The sequence below is a fragment of the Hemitrygon akajei genome, chromosome 31 (genome assembly GCF_048418815.1).
Source record: "Hemitrygon akajei chromosome 31, sHemAka1.3, whole genome shotgun sequence".
NCBI classification, from domain to species: domain Eukaryota; kingdom Metazoa; phylum Chordata; class Chondrichthyes; order Myliobatiformes; family Dasyatidae; genus Hemitrygon; species Hemitrygon akajei.
In genome coordinates this window covers 9,493,873-9,516,560 of record NC_133154.1, presented here as the reverse complement: position 1 = coordinate 9,516,560, position 22,688 = coordinate 9,493,873, and the positions used below count along the sequence as shown (strand labels likewise).

The 22,688-nt window shown below is 37.0% G+C and overlaps 1 protein-coding gene across 2 annotated transcripts in view; it reads left to right on the top strand.

The window, feature by feature from the left end:
- LOC140719497 (trinucleotide repeat-containing gene 6B protein-like) overlaps positions 1 to 22,688 on the top strand; it is a 196,813-nt gene that overhangs the window by 19,669 nt on the left and 154,456 nt on the right. For both annotated transcript variants that reach the window (XM_073034215.1, XM_073034214.1), the window contains exons 2-4: positions 8,059 to 8,128; positions 8,784 to 8,883; positions 18,517 to 18,585. In XM_073034215.1, the coding sequence (XP_072890316.1) occupies positions 8,830 to 8,883; positions 18,517 to 18,585 (123 nt within the window). In that variant the 5' untranslated portion in view covers positions 8,059 to 8,128; positions 8,784 to 8,829. The remainder of the gene's footprint in view (positions 1 to 8,058; positions 8,129 to 8,783; positions 8,884 to 18,516; positions 18,586 to 22,688) is intronic.

Here is a 22,688-nt window from a genome sequence, read left to right as displayed (position 1 = left end):
TTCTACTACAATAGGTCAAACAAAGGTTTTGTTGGCACATGTATTATGAAGGTAAAAACTAGTGTTTTTTGAGGACTTATCTTGAACCTCTGATTTTTGTGTACGTGAAGTGATTGGAATCTTCAGCGATTTTGTTCCTCATAGATAAAATCCAAACTCTGGCGCAACTGAGAATCATTTTATAATTGAGCAGTATGCTGGAGGAACTCAGCAAGTCAGGCAGCATCTATGGAGAGGAATAACCAGTCACGTTTCTGGCTGAGCCCCTTTATCAGGCTGGAAAGGAAGGGGACAGATTACTTTATAACTGTTTTAGTCATTTCTTTTCCAGCTATCATATAACACTGTATAACCAAATCTGGTAGAAAGTAAAAAAAGGATCATTCAGAATGGTGTATCTCACAAGTTTAACAAGTGGAAATGATTTTTTAAAAAACTGGTGAAATAGCAAGAATGTAGGAGCATTGAGGCACATTGGTGTTCTCTGGTATTGCTCATATAAAAATGAGTGGAAATGCTGAGGTAGTTTTGCAAAAATGTAGTAATTTTTAAGATAGTAAATATAATATCGAGCTGATTATCATATTGGGTTAAGTCAATGCTACAGTGAAAGATCAGGAGAGCACATAAATTCTTCGCCTAGCAATGAGTAGTATTTTGGAGAATGCACATGCATTGAGTTTTCTATGTCTGATGAGATTGTAAATCTGTTTAAACAGGTTGTGAGGCAGACACTTGGCTAAGTTATTTGAGTTTATCTTAATGCAGTTTTTTAGGAACTAGTTTTTAAAAATTCCTGGAATAAAGATCTGATTTAAAAATGCATCAATACCTACACTTCACTTGGAAACTACCTATCATTGTATATAAATATGCTTAACGTGTTGCTCATTCATTTAATGCATTTTCTAAGATTTTAAAGTAGTGATGCTCATACAATTTCACAACATTTGTGAGAACCTTTAATATTAAGTTCATTGAGCTGTGAAATGCACGTGGGATTGTTGCCCATCTATATTCTGGAAATGATCTGTGCTGATTAACAAATTCATTAATTGATGTAAATATTCATTTGTACTTTGACTATTTTTAAGATGAAAAATCGTTAACTAGTGAAGTTTTCAAGTGATTTGAGCAAATTAATCTAAATGGAGGTAAAGCAACGTTCATTTGAAGAACTGTTCATGCTGGAGAAAGTTACAGCCAGATGCTTTTTTAAAAATTGGAACTGTGAAAAGCTGAAGGGAGCAAAGCCTTTTAATATGTCTTGGTCAGCCAACAGTTAGAAGTCCATTTGGCCTGCTACCGATATCCTGATTTATTGAATTCTATCGGAGGATTGAAAGGTCTCCTTGTAGAGTGAAAAGAAACCTCACCTTTTCCCAAGAACTTTGGCTTATGGAGGTGGATTCATGGTCATTGTACAGTCCCAAGTAGCTTGATGTATGATTTGATCAATAGGGTCGCCCATTTGAGGGTAGAATAATTGGCATAGGCATCAAAACTCAGCCTGATGTGTCTTGCTCTATGTATAAATACTCTTCCTAAGTAGTCGCAAATTCAAAAATCAATTGATAATTTCTTAGTAGAGCTCCAGAAAATTGTGGATTGTTTGCACCAGAACAGTTTCTTGATTGACGTTTTATTTCCAGAAAAGAAAATTATTGATTTTAGGTACTACAATATATGAGGAAAGAGTACTTTTTTTTCTTCCAGGGGAAAGAAAACTGTTGCAATATAACTCGGAACTTGTGTTATAATTGGGACCACGAATCTGCTTGTGGCAGACAAGGGTTAATAAAGTTCTTTCTCTATTGCAATACTCGTGAAATTCCAGCCTCCATTTTCTCTACAGTCGCTTCGGCATAATTTTTTCAGTGCGATGTTGTGAAAACTACATGGGTTTCTGATTTCTTTCCTTCTACGCCTCCTCCCACCTTTTCATTGACAGTCATCCGTTTAGTTATGAGGTGGGCAAACTGCCAAATATGTGTGACAGCAATTAAGTGTATGCAAAGCAGCGTTGAATTTTGGGGAGGCGGTGCCTGCAAGCAACCATTCATCAGGACCTCTACCCAGCAAAAACTGCTTTACTACAGAGAGCGAGAACAGAATTTTGTTGCCATTTTTCAAGTTCCCACTGTGTGTGTCTACATCCATGTGTTTTTTTTTGTATTTTTTAAAAATTTCCTGTCCCAGTATTTGGCTGGCTTTCAACTGTCGCAGAGATCTTTTGTCTTATTTTGTCGTTCTCTCATCGGTTGAGACGCGATTGAGATTGGTGAGCGTTAAATGGGAATGAAAAATATTCAGTTTTTTTCCAAAACACAGAATGTACCCTACCTCACTAGGGGGGAAAATAAAGGTCATAGTTAGAAAGAATTTCAAATAGTCAATTCTTTGCAAAAAAAAACAACGACCTACTTGAGATGTTGTCTGAATTGATAATTTGGTGCAAATTTCTTTCTTTTTAAGTGTTGGTTTGGTGTGCAGTGTTAATATTTGAATTTTATGTATTTTAGACTTTAAAAAATTGTCTGATAATTTATTGCTAATTTTCAAAATGTTGCCCTTGCAGTAATATTACTGTTGCGTATTTGTCACACTACTACTTGTTTTTTTTGGGTCTCACGCACATCTCTTCCTATGTGAAACCTTGCAATTTTTGTTTTGTTTTGCTGTGGATTTTGTCTTCTTTCCCTATTTCTCAATTCCACCCCCTGGGCAAAGGACTGGTGGTGAACACAGGTGCCAGTTCATTGTTGGGCTTTTGCCCAAATGATCAATCTCTGAATGTGAATTTTGACTGTGAACATGTCAAATTCTTTGAAGGGTGTATCTCAGCTGATTAATGCTATCTCATACAGTAACCAGGCATATGACTTTCTCAGCAACCTAGTTACCAGTCAGGAGGCATGGTTATTTTGCTTTCTCTTCCTTCCTCTAGGTGTGATGTGATCATTGTAATGTAACAATAATCTCAGAAGAAAGTGAGAATAAGCTGTGGGATAAAATAGAAAGTTTAATAGCTTGGAATGTCGGATCACAGTGGCTGGAACTAAGGCATGAAGAGCCAAAACATTGAGAAAAGTTTATGTGCCACTTCTTCTTTGCCTCGTTTCTCTCTCCACACCTGCTGTGCAGTTGTAATGTTAAAAAGGCTAAGCTCTGAAAATCAAAGGATAATGTCATCAGGTTGTATAGTCGATGGGAACTTTGATGTTCGTGTAGATTGGACAGACCAACAGAAAATGAGCATATTAATTGCATTCATAGTTTCTTCTATCTGGTATATCCAGGGAGCAACTAGGGAAGATGCATTTTTGAACAAGTTTTGTGCAGAGCTACGTTAATCTCGTTGTAGAAGTGTGTCAAGGGATGAGTTGTCATAAAATAATTTTTATATCGAGTCTGAAAGTGATTTAGTTAAGTAACCCATCTAGTTTGCTAGGTGTTGGCTATGTCGCATTGTGAAAGTAGGTTTCAAAGACAGTCAATTAGTAAAAGGTAAATACTCAGTAAAAGGATTTGTACTGTAACTCCTAATTCAAAATTCCCTATCAGAGGGAATAATTACCAACATCTACCCTTTGGGTCATTTAAGCTGGGGATTTGATGTATTTTAATTCTGTTAATTGTTCCAGTACTTGTTCTGTGCTAATACATTGAATGGACATTACTTTCATGGAATAAAATACTCAAATGCAATATAGTTGGTCCAAACATAAGCACTGAGAAGTTGATCAAGAAGTTTATAAGCAACACCAACAATACTGGAGGAAATTCTTGGTTTTCCACCACCTGCAGATTTTCTCTTTGTTTGTAAGAAGTTTATAATATTGTTTTAAGACCATAAAACAGTGGTCCCCAACCACCAGGCCATGGACCAGTACCGGGCTGCGAAGCATGTGCTACAGGGCCGCGAGGAAACAATGTGATTTGGTGGTATGAAGTGATATGAGCGCTTCATACCACCAAATCATATCGTTTCCTCTCAGCACATGCTTTGCGGCCTGGTACCAGTCCATGGCCCGGTGGTTGGGGACCACTGCCATAAAATATAGGAGTAGAATTAGACCATTTGGCCCATTGAGTCTGCTTTGCCATTTCATCGTGGCTGAACCTTTGTTGGGTAAAGAAACAGACAAAAGTTGGAAGTTTAATTGAAAAGATTTTTAGAATTTGGTTATGGATGATCTGCAGAGAAAATGGTGTGAGATAAAATAAAAAGTATCTAATTTTTATTTGTATGTAAATGGAGATGAGTAACAGTAATTTGGATCCCAATCTAACACAGAAAGGAGAAATTATAAATTCTTAACAGGAAATGACAAAAAGATTACACATTTTCATAACATAAGTTAAATGTGTTCCAGAAATAATTAGGAAACCAAATCTTCGGTGAGAATGAGGAACTTAAAAATTAGTATTAGTACAGAAATTATTTGGGAGTAATTAATAGAAATAAAAGCTATCAAACTCCCAGACTTGAAAGCTGGAGATTATTCCTGCTGGTTAGAATTAGGAGTTGGTCTCAAATTTAGTTGGCCACTTAGACTGAGATTGCATGAAGAATCAACATTTAATTGCTAGATTTTCAAATGCAAAAGAGATTAAGGGTTAATGAGGATTGTTCTGACAATTAGGGTTGAGGGGGAATATCAGCCAATGATTAGAGTAGACATCGTTTGAATGGACAGCTAGTCTACTGCATAAATTGTTCCTTTTCATTTAATCATCTCAATGAGCCTTCCAGGGAATCAATGCTGTTGGTGAAATAGATGAATGTATTGCATTAATGCTTCCTGATTACGCCATTAAAGGTAATATTCTACACAAGCATGAGATTACTTTAGAAACCAAGGAGAAAATTCACAAAATTAGGGGTTTTCACTTTGATAATTTGCATTAGGCCCTTCAAGTTTACTGAGTGATTACTAAGGTGTCGTGTCTGAGAATAAACAAGAGGAAAAGTAAGCTTAATGTATTTGCATTTAGCCATGGTAGAACAACTGTGATGGAGTTACATTGAGAACATACAGCGCTGTGCAAAAGTCTTTGGTACATATATACTACCAGACTGACTAAGACTTTTGCACGGAACTGTAGTAATTTTATGCTGTAGTGTACTGTTGCCACAAAAAAAACAAATTTCATGAAATGTGAGTGATGATAAACCTGATTTTGATATGGGTCTCTATTGTGGACTGAGAGTGGGAAGGGGGCAGGGAGAGGGAAATCATGATTGGGAAAGGGGAAGAGAGCAAGGTGGAAGCAGGAAGCATCATAGAGACATTCTGTAATCACCAATAAATCAATTTTTTTGTAATCAAATTACCTTGATTGGTGTCTCAGGGCTGGATGTGTCTGCACCCGCACTACCTCCCCTGTCCCTGGCACTTCTTTGCCATTTGTCCCACACTCTTCCCATGTTGCTCATGGTGAAGGTGAAAAAGAACCCAAGGGTAACAGCAAAAGAGCTGCAGAAATCCCTAGAACTTGTTAAAGTCTCTGTTCACTCTGTTCATGTGTCCATTATAAGGAAAGCACTGAACAAGAATGGTGTTCATGGAAGGACACCATAGAGGAAACCACTGTTCTCCAAAAAAAACATTGGCTGCATGTCTCAAGTTTGCAAAAGACCATCTGGATATTCTACAGGGCCTCTGGAACAAAACACTGTGGACAGATGAGATAGAAATGCACATTGCTATGTTTGGAGTTAAAAGGCACTGCATACCAACACCAAAACCTCATCCCAACTGGTGGAAGGAGCATCATGGTTTGGGGCTGCTTTGATGCCTCAGGGCCTGGACAGCTTGCAATCGTTGAGAGAACAAAGAATTCAAAATTGTATCAAGACATTTTACTGGAGAATGTCAGGGTAGCTGTCCGTTACTTGAAGCTTAATAGAAGTTCACCACAAGGCTACTAAACAGCTTCCTCCCACAGGCAGTCAGACTGCTAAATAGCTGCTCTACCTGACTCTACTTTGGACATTTTTGACTTGCACTGGACACTTATAACTTGTTTTTAACTGACATGTGGCTGTTGTGTTTTACTATTTATTGTTATGTTTATTATTTAGTGTTGCGTTTGTTATGTTATGATTGCACTGCTCCTGGGAAACGCTATCTCATTCTGCCCTGCAGAGCTGATGTACGGTTAGAATGACAATAAAGTTTTTGAATCTTGAAGTTGAATAATGCAACAAGACAGTGATCCGAAAGACAAGAGCAAATCAAGAATAGAATGGTTTAAAAAGAAAATTCCTGGTTTGGAATGGCCAAGTCAAAGTCCCGACTTTAATCCAATAGAAATGTTGTGGAAGGAGCTGAAGCAAGCAGTTCATGCAAGGAAGCTCACCAACATCCCAGAGTTGAAGCAGTTTTGTAAGGATGAATGGCCTAAAATTCTTACAAGCCGCTGTGCAGGACCGATCAACAGTTACTGGAAATGTTTGGTTGAAATTGTTGCTATACAAGTGGATCACACCAGTTACTGAAAGCAAAGGTTCACATACTTTTCCAACAAATACATAATATTAGATCACTTTTCTCAAAAAATAGACAAGCATAATGTTTTTATGTTAATTTATTGAATTGGGTTCTCTTAATCTAGTTTTTGGACTTGCATGAAGATCTGATTACATTTTAGATTGTATTTATGCAGAAATAGAGAAAAATCTACAGGGTTCATGAACTTTCTAGCACCACTGTATCTGTGCCTAAGACTTTTGTGCAGTACTGTATGTTAAAGTTTCTTTTAATATATAAGGGGCAATCAACAGCTGGAGCAAGTTGGCAAAGAATGTGTTAGGGTCAGAATGAAAGCTATAATGAGAAGAAGATATGGATGGCTTTCTAGTAGGTTGAATAAAATATAATTAATGGCCATGTCCATCTAAATCGATTTGATTGCTGTTGCTTTTACTTTTAGTTTCCAGTAAATAAATCCAAACTTTACAATGAAGGGATGGAAATTAGCAGATAAAACAAATGGTGAAAAGATGGAACATGCAAATACAAATTCAGTAATGCAGTTACTTTTTGTGAAATAATTTGCAGCTAACTTAAATCACTTTTATTCTTCCTCTTGCCTTATTAGACCATAAGACATTAGAGCAGAATAGGGTCATTTGACCCATCGAATCTGCTCTCCCATTCCATCATTTATGTGATATTTTGAGATAAAATTGGATTTGATGTTTATTTTTTGTGATTCTTGGGATGTGTATGACACTAGCAAGGTTGTTATTTATTGCCTGTTCTTGGCTGTATTTGTGAAAGTGGTGGTGATGATGATACTTGTTAATTTCAAGGATTCAAATTCAATGTCATGGAAGTAGAGTGATGGATGTTTAAATTGGTAGAGTGTGATTTGAAGGGCATCCTTACATTGATACCTTTTACCTAATACCTTTGAGTTTCCAGATGTAGGTTGAGTTTAGAAGATGCTGCTATGGAAGATTTAGCAAATTATAGCAGTGTATTTTGTGAAAGTTACCCACTGCAACAGTGGTGTGCTGATGAAAGAAGGAATAGGTTTTAAAGTCAGATGCAATTAATATTTACAATACTTTAGCAGCTTTTTCTGATGAATAGCTTCTATGCTGTGTCACCCAAAATTTGAAAAGAACAATTAGAATCTTACAGAACCACCGGTGTATCTATTGTGGATGGAATTTGTGTCAGGGAATTGAGAGTGACTTTTGTAATGCCCAAGATACAGTTTAAAGTGTATTTGCTTATGCACTATTTTCTGGCACCATTCACATTCTTGAGATATCCCAAGATATTTTTCTCCCAGTATTTGTAATTGTTGTAATTTACTAGAAAATTCTAAGGTTGGTATCATCTCACAGAAATGTACTAAGAATGTTTATGGATGCAGAAGATCTTAGAATGTGGAATAAACACATCTTTTGAAATAAACTGTATTTTTGTACAATTGAAAGATCAACTTTTAATAATTAATATTAATTCTTGTTTACAGAAATACTTATGAGAAAAGGTGGTAACACAATAAAAAACATAATTATTTGTTATTATATTGCAGGATCTTTTCACCATATGTAGTTGGGAGGGAAGATCTGCTGGGCTATAAACGCCCTTGAAAACTGTCACAGGTAATATGTAACTTTATTTTTATTATGAAGCCCATCTGTAAATTTCTATTAAAATCTGTTTCTGAGCTATTACATGGAGTAGCAAGCCATTTAGTTTGATGTCCAGAGTTTAAGTTGTAGGAATTGTAAAAGTACCTCTTAGAATGCTTTGAAGGAGCTGAGTAAATAAATGTATGAAAATAGGTTTTATGTTCTTGTAGATTACTTTTAGTTCTTCCCATCTCCTCCCAAGTCTAAGAGCTAGATAGTGAAATAATCTTTAATAGTTTCAATATGTTTATCATTGGATAATCAATTCTATTCAACACCTGATTGCTTGATGACTGGTGTTGGAAATGGAGGACTGTCACCCTGGGGTGCAGTTGGGACTAATGCAAATTGTTAGTGTACAATAATATGAACTATTCAGCATGAGTTTTAATTTTGCTGAGCAGTGTCTAGGATCAGCAGAAAATACTCCATTTTCCAACTCTAGAGCCTGGTTTCAGGTTATAATAATGATTATATAGTGATACAGTAAAGTCCTGCTAGTGGGGGAGGTGGGTCTCAGATTTAATTTAAGCACTTGAAATGGAGCCTAATTATTATTTGAAATAAATATTACATTTGCCATGCCTGAGTTTTAATCTGTTAAAACATTTCTCTTTTCAAACAGTGTTTGTACAAAAGTGTTTGCGGATATTTGCACAGAAACCCTTCTCATGCAGGTTAATGACGGGTCAAGGCACCAGGAAGCAAATCCCAAGACCCTTAAGGTAAGGATGTCAGGTTTGGAGTTTTTGGATTATATTTGTAATATAATATGAAGGCCTTTGATTGTGATAGTTTTGACTGTTCTATGAAGGGGATTCATGGCCTGCTGGCAACACACAAAGTGCTGGGGGAACTCCGTAGGTCAAACAGCACCTATGGAGGGAAATGGACAGTTGATGTTTTTAGTCGAGACTTTACCTGGCTAGGTGAAATGTTAATTGTTCAGGGTTTACTGCAGATTCAGTGTCACTCTACCCTACTCTATTCAAAGTCACATTTTGAATTTAATGGTGACTTGTTTTCTGCGATCCTGGATTAAGCTTAACTTTCTTGTTCCTTTTTGCCCTCTTGGTATCTTGGCTTTTTAAAAAATCGGCATTTCAAGGACTGGGAAAATGAAAGGCATGTCACTCTTTGGTTAGGTTGTGATTATGTGGGCAGTGGAAAAATCATCTCTCTTGTGTTTCTTGATCTTGTCACTCGAGATTCAGTGTCATACAAGCCTGCCACTTTGATCTATTGAGTTCCTCCAGGGTGTTGTTCCTGATTCCAGCATGCAGTCTCTTGTGTTTCAGTCTTGATTTAGATTCTTTAAGCCTGATTAAATCAGGAAGTGCTATTATGGACCTCTGCACTCTGAGACTATAAGAGAGGAAATTATCTAAATTCCAAAAGTGGTAATTGTCCTTCAAATGTTGATTGAAACTATTGTGTCTGCAGATGTTATGATGTGCAAGCAAGAGAATAGTCTGTCAGTGCAGTGTCCAGGCTTGTTTTTTTTAACCAAGAGCTGAAATAGCTTACAAACAATTAACCAAACGTAGAGTGATCCAATTTTATTTGCTTGGTTTGAATATAGAATTCCCAAGTGAAAGTTGTACCAAGCATTTGTGTTTTTTAATCTATCAAACATTAATGGAAAATGTTCAAGTCCTCTTGGTAACACTGATTATCTGACATACCATATAGATTGGTGCATAACACTTTAACCTCACTTTCTGTGGTTCTTCAGCTTGGGATTTCTGCTCAATCTTTTCACTGCACTGTGTTAGGAACCAATCTGGTATAGGTTAGAAGCCCTTTATGCAGCTTTAAAAGCTCATCTATTGCAGGGGTGGAAAAAAAATAGAGACTAAATAATGATCATGTTACCATTTAAAACATAGTTTTAGTAGATAGTCAGCATGCTTGAACTATTTTTATGTCCAGGAAGTGATGCACGGCACTAATGTCGAAACTACTTTTAGAAACCTGCTCTACTATACAAAAAATAACTGCTCTGGATATTTTACTTTGAGTAACTTTTAGGTAAGTTGAAATCTCTTAAGTCAATTGTCTTCTATCTGTTACAATATCATAGTAGGGGTGAGTTAGATAATAAAGTTATGATCGGGTTTGCATACTGAATTTTTTTTTTAGTGCATTTCCTTCTGCTTGGTTCAATTCTGTAAATTAATCTCATACAATCTACCACTCAGTCAGAATGTTTTCATTTAACAATTACCACGGGACGAGAACATAAAATGTTCCAATGCAACCTCTGAGGAGTAATTATAATAGCCAAATGCTGATCTTTATCGGGATGTGTGATTGAGGCTCAGTATCTGTTCCAGTGATCAGGTAGTATTCAGAATGTTGCAAAGTAAGGTGTTTCCAGGCAACACACGTAAAATGCTGAGTCAGGCAGCATCTGTGGAGGGAACGCCAAGAGGCTGAATGGCATACCTCAGCTTCTATTTCTTTTTATATTCTCAACAAAACTAGTATCTGCCTTACTGTTGTTTATAAAGTAAAGCAGTTTATAAAATATAAACATGAGAATTCTGCAGTTGCTGGAAATCCAAAGCAACACACACACACAAAATGCTAGAGGAAATCAGCAGATCAAGCAGCATCTATGGAAATTAATAAACAGTTGCTGTTTTAGGCTGAGACCCTTCTTCAACATGAGAAGGAAGGAGGAAGATGCAGGAATAAAAAGGTGGGGGGAGGGGAAGTAGGCTAGCTAGAAGGTCATAGTGAAGTCAGATGATTTGGAAAGGTTAAGGGCTAGAGAGGAAGGAATCTGATAGGACAGGAGAGTGGACCATAGGAGAAAGGGAAGGAGGAGGTGACCTGGAGGAAGTGATAGGTAGGTGGGAAGAGATGAAAGGTCAGAGTGGGGAATGGGTGAGGAGGGGGGGGGGGGGGGTTTACCTGAAGGAGAAATCGATATTCATGCCATCAGGTTGGAGGCTACCCAGATGGAATATAAGATGTTGCTCCTCTACCCTGAGGATGACCTCATCTTGGCACCAAAGGAGGGCATGGACCAATATATTGGAATGGGAATCGGAATTAAAAATGTTTTGTCAACAGGAAGTTCCGCTTGTAGCGATGGTGCAAAGATGCATAAAATGTTAGCTAAGGTTGCCTAGGTAATAGCCATCTTGTACTTAAAATAAAATACATATATATAAGTTAATGATGTACCTGAGTGATGTAATTCTTTGTTATCTGCTCACACTCCACTTTATTAAGATAATGATTTTCATGTTTGTGATTGAGTTTGATCTATTGAGTTGCTTGACTTCTTGCTACTTTAAAAGTCTAAAATTATATAAGCATAAATGGATTTGCACCAGTGGAGTTTGCACGAGGCATTTCATATCATAACTGCAAAAATAATAGATCATAAATTTCCTAGTACACCCATAATAAAAACTATCACAATTGTCTCAATAAGGTTCTATGTTCTTTATTTTGCCTATTTAAAATAGAATAGCCCATCTGATTGCTCTAAAGTTTGACAAAGTAGTGGAGTATTTATGACTCCTCAATTGATTAGATTTGTCAAATATTCCAAGAAATCATTGTTGTCAACTTGATTGCTTCCTGGAGAAGCCATTTGGAACATTCATGGCTATCAATTTAAAAATAATTGTATAATTAGTCTTACTTGACCACACTGTTCTGAATTTATTATTGTGAACTGGGTCGATCAGAAAGCATTTCTTGAGGCAAACCTTGAAAGCTGTAAGGATTCTAGCCTCTGAGCCTTTTGCCTATTCTACGTAAACTCAAGATTCTGTTTCTCATTGAAGCTGAAGTATCTGATACAAAGCTGTACAGTTTGTCTTTTCTATCCGTTTTCTGGCACTATCAGTGCTCTAGCTATAAGTATTACTGCAAAAGACTTATTCTTATTATTGCTTATTCTTAATTGCCCTGAGTTTGAATGAGTTTGACAGAACTCTTTGGAGCACTTAAGAATAAATCATATTGGTGTGAAAGTGTACATTATACTGAATTCAGTGTTTTGTTTACAAAGCACTGCATGACGCAAGAGAATTTGAGTTATTTACTATTGAATGTACAGTTTCAATGGCAAGTACAGTGATATCTCAACTGTTTTCTATGTGCTAACCTCCAGGATACTGTTCTAGATTTTCCCCAGTTCCATCATCTCTTCAGTAAGTCATCTATATGTCCTTTATTGCCTTCCATTTGGGTTGTGCTGTCTTTTTTTAAGTCACTAGTAATGGATTTATTTAAGTACCATTTTGGAGGCCTGTGCACTTTAAAAATCTCAACAGTCCATTTTGTTTTGGATGAGACATTAACCTGACACCTTGCCTGCCTTCTTTCCAATTTGATAGGCTCAAAAGATCTTGTGGATCTCCCTCAGTTATTCTGGTTGATACTGCTCAGTTAAAGCTACAAATAACAGTATCTAGTCACAGTTTATGCACAAATTGGTTCCTTTGTTTTCTGCAAGTCATTCCAGTCAATTGAAGTGAAAGATGGAATGTAAATGCAAACCTGTTTTTACCTGATTCTTAATGATGAATATCAGTAAACTATTTGTTTATGAAGCCAGCTGGTGGTGTAGTGGCATCCTCTCTAGATTTTGAGGTGAGCGGTCTCAGGTTAGAATCCGGCTAGCTCCCTGCATACTTTCCATCTATGCTATTTTGAGTGTCGAGCTAGCAAGTCAGCCTTATTAAAAAAACAAACAAAAATGCTGAAGAAACAGCAAGGTTGCTGCCCGATGCGTCACAAAGCACGGAAAGGAACAACAATTTGTCTGTAAGGAGCAACTGAGCTTTAGCAAAACCTGTGCTCTCATTTGATTTTTCGCATTGATACCACGTAGTCAAGCACTTGATATAATTTCTGCCACTGTTTTAACTAGAAGAAGCTGACACAGCACAGACCAAAAATTAACTCTGGAATGTTCCTTGTCTGGAAACTAAGTCTTTTGCTGGATAAATATTAGACCACGGGGAAAACTTAAGGAACACTTCAACATTTTAGTACACAAACAAGGGAAAATATGCAGTGGGCCTGGCCTGCTGAGTTCCTCCAGCATTTTGTGTGTGTTGCTCAACATTTTAGCAATTTATTTTGTAATTTTGTTATGGTAAAGTTCCTACCTTGGGCTTAGACCTGCTTTTACTTTTTGACTCTCCCTTCAAGTATGTTTGTAATTAATCAGAGCACCACATACATTGTGGGGACTTTAATTGCTTCCTGCTATAACAGTAAGGAGATATGAGACTGTGACAGCAGTGTGTGGACATGAACTGGATGCAGCTGACTGAAAGAAGTCATTGAGCCTGCGTTGAATTAATATTAGTGGAAATGAATTATCGATGTAAAATATGCTTCACTGACCCTGTCCTTTCAGCTGTCTGTTAATTCCAGTGCTTCTGTATCATCTGAATTTTTTTGTGAATAAATTGTATGAGGCTAAAAGGGAAGTGAGTATGAAAAAATTGGATATGTTTATCCAATATTCTCCGGAAATCAGCGGCTATCCTATATTTTGGTGAAGTGATTCTTGTTTATTGGTGAGCTTTGACAGTGACTGTTGCTGTGTGTCTGGCTTGGCTCAGTAAGTGCACTGTTGTGGATTCAAGTTACTAAACTTGAGCACTTAGTCTATGCTGATACTTCAGTTAATTCCTGAGGGAATCCTGTACTATGGTGATCCCCTTTATTTAAAGGGACATTAAAATTGGATTCTATCTGCTCTCTCAAATGGATACCAATAACGCTGTGGTGCTATTGAGAGAACTGCAGAGAGTTATTTGAGTTACCGTACTTCTTTGCAGTTTACCCTTGAACTAACACTTCATGTATAATGCCTATTCATTTCCCAACTACACCATTCTGCAGATCTTGCAAGTCCATTTCTCTTTCAACAGACCTGAGTTTATACTTTTTTTTAATTATCTTGTCACTTTTTTGTTGGGTTAGGGTTCTTGTTCACAAAATGTCTGTCTGTAGATTCCCTTCATTTTAACCATGATGTCACTTCAGAAGTGTTCCATGAGATGTAAATTGCTTTAGGTTACTCTGAGATTTTGAAAACTTGCTGTAGAGATTGTTCTGTATTCCTATTCATCCTTGCGAGAAATTGAGGCCAACTGGATTCTGTTTTGATCTGGTGTTCATTTTCAGCAAAGCATCACTGACTTGTGTCAAGGAATGTGGAGCCCTTAACATTTTATTTGTTCACTAGTCCAGGCATGTAGGTGGTTTTCATAGTGCTCCGTTGTTACTTAAAACCTGTAGCTTTTTCATCTGTTGCTTTTATTTTTAGTTGATCTTTCTACTCTTTTCAGAATTGAAAATAACAATGTATTAGCCGCTATAATGTAATACCATGCACTGGGTTGTGCATTTTCTTCATTAATTTCACCGGACTGCACTGCATTGTGCAGTTTTTAAGCAAATGTGCTGTAAATGAGGAATGCTAATTTCTGGAGCTGATCACTATCCTTCAAGGTCCACAGAAAATGTGAATAGACACTGGGTAGGGATGTGATCAGATACTTCTGCTATCCTGTCTGTGATTCTGAATGTTGTTAGGAAGGAACCACTGTCGAAGTGATTTAACTTCAGATAACTGGTGTGCATGGGACCAAATCAAATCACTATGTAATGGGAAAACTGGGAAAAATGTGCAGGTTCATTGATTTTAAATTTTAATCTAGGACTAAAGTATGCTTAAAAATGACATGGTTCGTATTATGAAGTGATGTCCTATGAAGTCAGAGGCCAGATGCTGTTATTTTTTGGCTGCCTACCATCCAAAATAATTTATGCAAGTACGGAACATATTTATTATTTGTTTTCTTGTTTTTTTTTTATCAGAGATAAACTAATCAGAATCATTAAAAGTAATTGATGTTCATTCCATTTCTACAGTGGTTGAAAAGAGTTATCCAACTTAACTTCACCTCTCAACAGTAGACATATAGCCCTGTCAGTTAACTATAGTACACATACATGTATTTTTTAAAGGTGATAATCATAATCAGTTTTATTATTACTAATGTGAAATATGTTACTTTACAGCAATGCATAATAAGATATAAAAACAAATAGTACAGCAAGAGAGCAAAAGAATACGGTAGCATTCATGGGTTCATGAACCTTTCAGAAATCTAACGGGAGGGGAAGAAGCTGCTCCTAAAGTGTTGTGTGTACCTCCTCTGTAATAGCAGTAATGATAAAAGGCCATGGCCTGGATGTTGAGGATCCTTAATGATGGATGCTGTTTTCTTGAGGCATCTTCTTTTGAAGATGTCCTTGATGGTGAGAAGGACTTGCCAGTGCCCATCTTGGAGCTTGCTGAGTTTACAACATTCTGCAGTTTTTTTTTCACCTTCTGTGATTTGGTGCCTCCATACTAGGTGGTGATGTAAAGAATCAGAATGCTCTCCATGGTATATCTGTGAAAAATAATTGTTTGTCTTGGGCAGCATACCAGACCTCCTCAAAATTATAATGAAATATAGCTGCTGGCATGCCTCCTTCATAATTGCATAAGGATGAAGAGTATACATTTTTTCTAAAACACTGCATTAGAGGTTCTCCATAGCCCAGTGGGGCCTAATTTAATTTTTCCTATTGAAGACTGATGAGTTATTTTCATATCTATTTTTGAGGTGCACTACTGAGATTTTCTTTTGAATTAGTTGTTTCAAATTTGAGCTTATTCATCTCAATTCAACATTATACCCATCATTACCTTGCCACAAAAAATGAGTGATTGCAGAGCGTCGTTAAAAAGATGTGTGTGACCTGCATTTAGCTCAGTAGCAAAACAACATAGAAATCTGTGTTTTGGCAAGTTAGGTTGAACATAGAATGTGCACTACATTTTAAATTTTTCTAAAATCTCTATAGGACCCCTCCAAAGCCTTAAGGGGTTCTAATTATAATTCTTCTCGTTGAAATTTGACAAGATTCTTTCAGATCTATTTTTGAGGTACTAAATATTTGGGTGGACCTGACTTAAGTACTTTTGACTGATATCAGTACCTGAACCACAAAGAGAAATTGAAAATTTGTGTATTGGGTTCTTGTGGGAGACCAGCTACAATTGAATCAGACAAGTATATCTGAAAGAAAGAGCCACATTTAGTGAGATACCAAATAAATGCCTGTTATTTACAATAACCAACACATCTTGCTTTTTGGATCCCAATGGTAGAATAGGTAAAACTTGCTATATTAATCTACCTTTAACTAAAGTTTGAAAGCAGAGCTTGATTACCCTGGCTGTGCCATCATTAACACTTTTGACTGGGGAAAAAAATTGCACACTTAACCCTTAAATTCCCTTTAAATGGCAAATGTGGGGATTCCCTAAGTGGTTAGGGAACTACAAAAGAAAAATATGTAAAAGATTGTAAACTGATTGGCTGAGATGAATATCCAATGGCTTATAAGCAGCTGTTGAAGCCTTAGTTCAAATGGTATATGATCATAGACAAAAAAAATTGGAGTTGTTACTTTAGGCCTAACTAGATATTTTCATCATGTGTTACATTTATTCGACATTGTACGAAACAGATGAATTGAAAGCCTGTGCTAAAGCATCCATTTATTTGGGAAAATGTTAAATAATTTGACCTGATAAACAATATGGATATATATTTGACATTGGTAAGAAAGCTTGCTTCAAATTTACTCAGATTAGACAATGGTGACGTTTAACAGCAAAGGGCAAGGAGTTGTTTATAATGTATTGGCCTTAATCTTAAAACTCAGTGCTTTTTTCAAAGTCATTTATATATTATTGGTCCAGAGTTGGAAGTAAAACAAAATCTAAATATTTTTAAAAGTACAAAGTAAATTTATTATCAATGTCCATATATGTACCTATACAACCTTGAGATTTATTTTTTGCTGGCATTCACAGTAAGTACAAAGAAACACAATAGAATCAATGAAAGACTGCACACAAGATGGACAAACACCCAATGTGCAAAAGACGACAAACTGCAAATACAAAAAGAAAAAGATAAAGTGATATGTAGTGTATTCTGAATACTACAACATTGATATCAAGTAATTTTACACATTGTCCATGGATACGAACATTCTTGTAGAGAAACATGTTAAATGTAATTTTTGATACATAATTTCAGTATATGTTTTTATTATCTTTAACCCTCTATTTATAACAATAGAATTAAAATTGTGTTTAATTCACAAGGAGTGTTATAAAATCTGATTGCATTGAAATAAAAGCAAATGTCATTATTGCCAACATGATAATCTAAGCATGGCAGGGTAAATCTACACAATACTCAACTTTTGGGCTAAATAGTGTTTTGTGAAGATCTGTCATAGCTCTCTACTCTGCTATTCTACATCTTGCCTTTTTACCACCCTAATAACAACTCTTTGTTTTAGGATCTGTGGACATACTTTTATAGTATTAGTATCTGGAGTGTATATTTGTAAATATGCTGCTGCAGGCTGAGGCAATGAAGTTGTGTATAAGGAGAGAAGGAAAAACAATCATAAATCTTAATCTAATATCTCCTTACTCTGATACTGAGATTAGTTTTGCATTTTGGATTCAGGAAATGTGCTGGGCATGTCCATAAATGTCACATGGCCAACTTAAAGTTATTTGTCTTTGTGTGAATACATTTCCCATACTAAGGGCTTTGAACTATATTCCTTGTGATTTGGATGAGGTTGTTATCAGATTTAGTAAAATGGAGGCATGAGAGACTGCAGATGTTGGAATCTGGAGTGGGAAAAAAACAACCTGCTGGAGAGTCTTGGTAGGTCAGGTAGCATCTGTAGAGTGTAAATGGACAATTGACGATAGAGGGGAATGGACAGTTGATGTTTCTGGTCAGTCCAGAGGAAGGGTTTTGATCCAAATATTAACTACTATTTTTCTCTCTGCAGATGCTCCCTGACCTGTTGTGTTCCCCAGCAGCTTTTTTTTCTGGCTTTGTGCCAGGTTATCTACCCAAAGCTATAAGATATGATTCTCATTTGCCTTTCTCCAGTGTATTACATAGACTCTTGCCATTAAACAGTGAACCAGATTATTGTTCATTTTGAATCTCAAGGATAGCATCTTCTGAAATGTTTTTTTGTCTGTTTGTGAGGCATTTACAAGTACATGTTTTTTGTTTTCTACCCTCACTTTCTCTTGCTCTCACTTTCATTTTATTTCCCCCCACTTAGTTGTGTTTTCTTGTATGTGTGTTTCTTTGGTCTCTCCCTGTCGTGGCTTTAATTTTTTCACCTCATTGATGATCTAATCTATGGTCCATGACTTGATTTTGTAGAATTTACAGATTGCTCAGAATCTGATGTTATTCTGTTTCTAGGAGATGGAGAAGATGACAGAGGAACTGCACATACAGGCAAAGGAACATAATGCTAACACGGAGGTTCAGGTAAAAATGATTGTCATTTCAGATCAAAATGAGTTACCTGGTTCTGTTGCATGTGCCACTGCTGCTGTTTATGGCCCAATGGCAGAGTCAGCAAAATTACACAAATTCCTCAGATTTTAAAAGTACAGATAGTTTATTTAGGCTAACTGCCAGAATGACCACCATTGGGGGGAAAAGCAGATGTACTCTTTAGAAATACTATTATAATTGGTCTTTAAGTACTTGAAGTACAGTGCAATAAAACTTTGCACACAATGCATGGATTGGATTATTCCATGAGCTTTCTGATTTTTTAGCGCACTTTGTTTAGAGGAAGCTTTTTCTAACTTCTGTGTATGACCCAGCTGTAATTTTGTGGCTCCTTTCACATACACCGCCCCACAAAGTTTATCTCCTAACAAGTCTGTAGGTCTTCAATCAACTTCTTATTTAATTTTTTATGTTTCAATATGTCATGTCCCTTACAGCCACGGTAAATGAACAAAGAAGTTCTACTGAGTACAATGCTAAGATGATTAGTTAATGAGGTGACTTTGGTTGTTGCTAGCTTTTATTTTCGCATTGGATGCTTAGGAGTGTGAAGTAACCAAGAATCACTGTTTGCTTTAAGGTCAGCCATAATGGTCTGTGGAAATTGGATTTAACAAATTCAGAATAATACAACCAAGAAGCAGAGTGATTACTAAAGCTAGAAAAAATAACTAGAAATGATTATTTTACATTGAATTCCTTGATGGAATCTAAATCAACAGGGAGATAAAAAGAAAGTTGTAAATGGTAAAAATCTAAGATGACTGCAGTGCTTGGGGGATGCAGCAGCTAAGTCAACAATTGCATGAAAATAGATATCAGTGTTTGAAGTGGAACTCTTTGATCTTAGCTTGGTAATGAGTGTCTCCACCTAAAAGAGCAACCTTCCCTTTCATCTTTTCAGATACTGACTAACCTCCTGCACAGTTCAGTAATGTTATACTTAACTGAATTATGATAAAATTTGTATGTAGACCCCCAAACAGTAGTAAAGATGTGGTCTACAAATTACAACGGGAGATAGGAAAGCATGCCAAAAGGCCGATGGTACAATAGTCATGGGAGATCTCAGTATGTAGGTAGATGGGGAAAATCAGGGCAGCTTGTAGTTGAGCCCATGAGGGTATTAGCTATTCCGGATTGGGTGTTGTGCAAAGAACTGGAATTGATTAAAGAGCTTAAGGTAAAGGAACTTTTGGGGACCAGTGATCATAATATGATAGAATTCACTCTGCAAATTGCGAAGAAGGAGCTAAAGTACTACAGAAGAGTAAATGAAATTACAGAAGCATGTAAATGTAATAAATGTTAAAAAATCATTGTATTTCAGTTAGAGGGGTGAATCTATGGAACAGTTGTAGTAAGAATTTAAAAACATGCACTGCACTTCAGTTTAAAAAATTAATGAACAAATATAAAATACATGATTTAAAATGAATGGGAGTAATGTAAACAAATGATATTTGGAATTGAGTTTTGTGTTAAAAGATTATGAAATTTTTTGTTTTTGATGTGATGATTGACGCTAAATATGTTGTTGTATAAGTAAGAGGGGTAGGCGTAATAAGCTGTAGCTTCAGCCTACGCCGTTTTGGTCTGTTTTAAAGAATATCTATGTTTTTTGTCTTATGAAATCATCGTTGTAAATGATGCTTTTTGTTAATGTTTGTGCTGACCGAAATATATTAATTTCATTCATTCATGTGAGAGGAGGTGACCAAAATTGATTGAAAAAGAACATCGGCAGGGATGATGGCAGAGCAGCAATGGCTGGAATGAGAGCAATTTGGATGGCACAGATTATGCACATCCCTAAGAGGAAGAAGTATTCTAAAGGCAAGATGACACAACTGTGGCTGACAAGAGAAGTCAAAGCCAACGTAAAAGCCAAAGGGGGGCATTTAATAGAGCAAAAATTAGTGAGGATTGGGAAGCTTTTAAAAACCAACCAGGTAAAAAAAAAGTTATAAAGAAAGAAGAGATAGAATACGAAGGTAAACTAGCCAGTAATATTAAAGAGAATACTAAAAGTTTCTTCAGAAATATCAAGTGTAAAAGAGAGGCGAGAGTAGATATTGAACCGCTGGAAAATGATGCTGGAGAGGTAGTAATGGGGGCCAAGGAAATGGCAGACAAACTGATTAAGTATTTTGCATCAGTTTTCACTGTGGAAGACAATAGCTGTATGCCGGAAGTTCGAGAATGTCAGGGGGCATGAGGTGTGTGAAGTTGCTATTATTAGGGAGAAGGTGCTTGGAGAGCTGAGAAGTCCCCTGTACCAGATGGTATACACACCAGGGTTCTGAATGAGGTAGCTGAAGAGATTGTGGAGGCACTAGTAATGATTTTTTAAGAATCAATTGATTCTGGTATGGTTTCAGAAGACTGGAAAATTGCAAATGTCACTCCACTTTTCAAGAAGGGTAGGAGGCAGAAGAAAGGAAATTACAGGCCACCTCAGTGGATGGGAACTTGTTGGAGTCGATTGTTAAGGATGTGGTTTCAGGGTACTTAGATGTACTTGATAAAATGGGCCATAGTCAGCATGGTTTCCTTAAGGGAAAGTATTGCCTGATAAATCTGATGGAATTCTTTGAAGAAATAACAAGGTGGATAGACAAAGGAAATTAGTGGATGCTGTGTACTTGAATTTTCCAGATGGTCTTTGACATGGTGCCATACAGGGGGCTACTTAGGTTAAGATTCCAAGGTATTACGGAAAAGATGCTAACATGGCTGATTGGCAGGAGGCAAAGAGTGGGGTTACAGGGAGACTTTTCCGGTTGGCTGCTGGTGACTTGTGTCTGGGACAGTAATTTGGATGATGGAGTTGATGGCTTTGTGGCCAAATTTGTGGATGATGCCAAGATAGGTGGAGAGGCAGGTTGTTTTGAGGAAGTAGAGAGGCTACAGAAGGAATTATGCAGATTAAGAGAATAGGCAAAAAGGTGGTAGATGGAATACTGTGTTGGGAAGTGTTTAGTCATGCACTTTGGTAGAAGAAATAAAAGCATAGACTATTTCCTAAATGGAGGGAAAATTTAAAAATTCTGGGCATCCCTGTGCAGGATTCCATAACACATAGGAGCAGAATTAGGCTATTCAGCCCATCAAGTCTGCTCTGCCATTCCATCATGGCTGATCCTGGATCCCATTCAACCAGCCTTCTCGTCATATCCTTTGATGCCCTGACTGCTCAGGAAATGATAAACTTCTGCCTTAAATATACCCAGGGACTTGGCCTCCACAGCAGTCTGTGGCAGAGCATTCCACAGATTCACTACTCTCTGGCTAAAAAAAAATCCTCCTTACCTCTGTTCTAAAAGGTCACCCCTCAATTTTGAGGCTGTGCCATCTAGTTCTGGAAACCCCCACCGTAGGAAATATCCTCTCCGCATCCACCCTATCTAGTCCTTTCAACATTCAATATATTTCAATGATGTCCCTCCCCTCCGCCCACCACACATTCTTCTAAATTCCAGTGAGTACAGGCTCAAAGCTGCCAAATGCTCCTCACATGTTAACTTCTTCATTCCCGGAATCAACCTTGTGAATCTCCTCTGGACTCTCTCCAATGACAACACATCCTTTCTGAGATATGGGGCCCAAAACTGTTGACAGTACTCCAAGTTCACCCTGACTAGTGCTCAGCATTATCTCCTAGCTTTTATATTCTATTCCCCTTGAAATAAATACCAGCATTGCATATGCTTTCTTTACCACAGACTTGACCTGTAAATTAACCTTCTGGGAGCCTAGTACAAGGACTCCTAATTCCTTTTGCATCTCTGATGTTTGAACCATCTCCCCATTTGGATAATAGTCCCACTATTCCATCTGTCACTTTTTTTTTTGCCTGTTCTTTCAATTTGTGTAAGCCCTGCTACAATCGCATTGCTTCCTCAGCACCTCCTACCCCACCACCTAAATTCGTATCAACTGCAAATTTTGCCACAAAGCCATCCATTCCATTATCCAAATTATTGACAAACAATGTGAAAAGTAGTGGTCCCAATACTGACCCCTGAGGAACACCACTAGTCACTGACAGCCAACCAGAAAAGGCCCCTCTT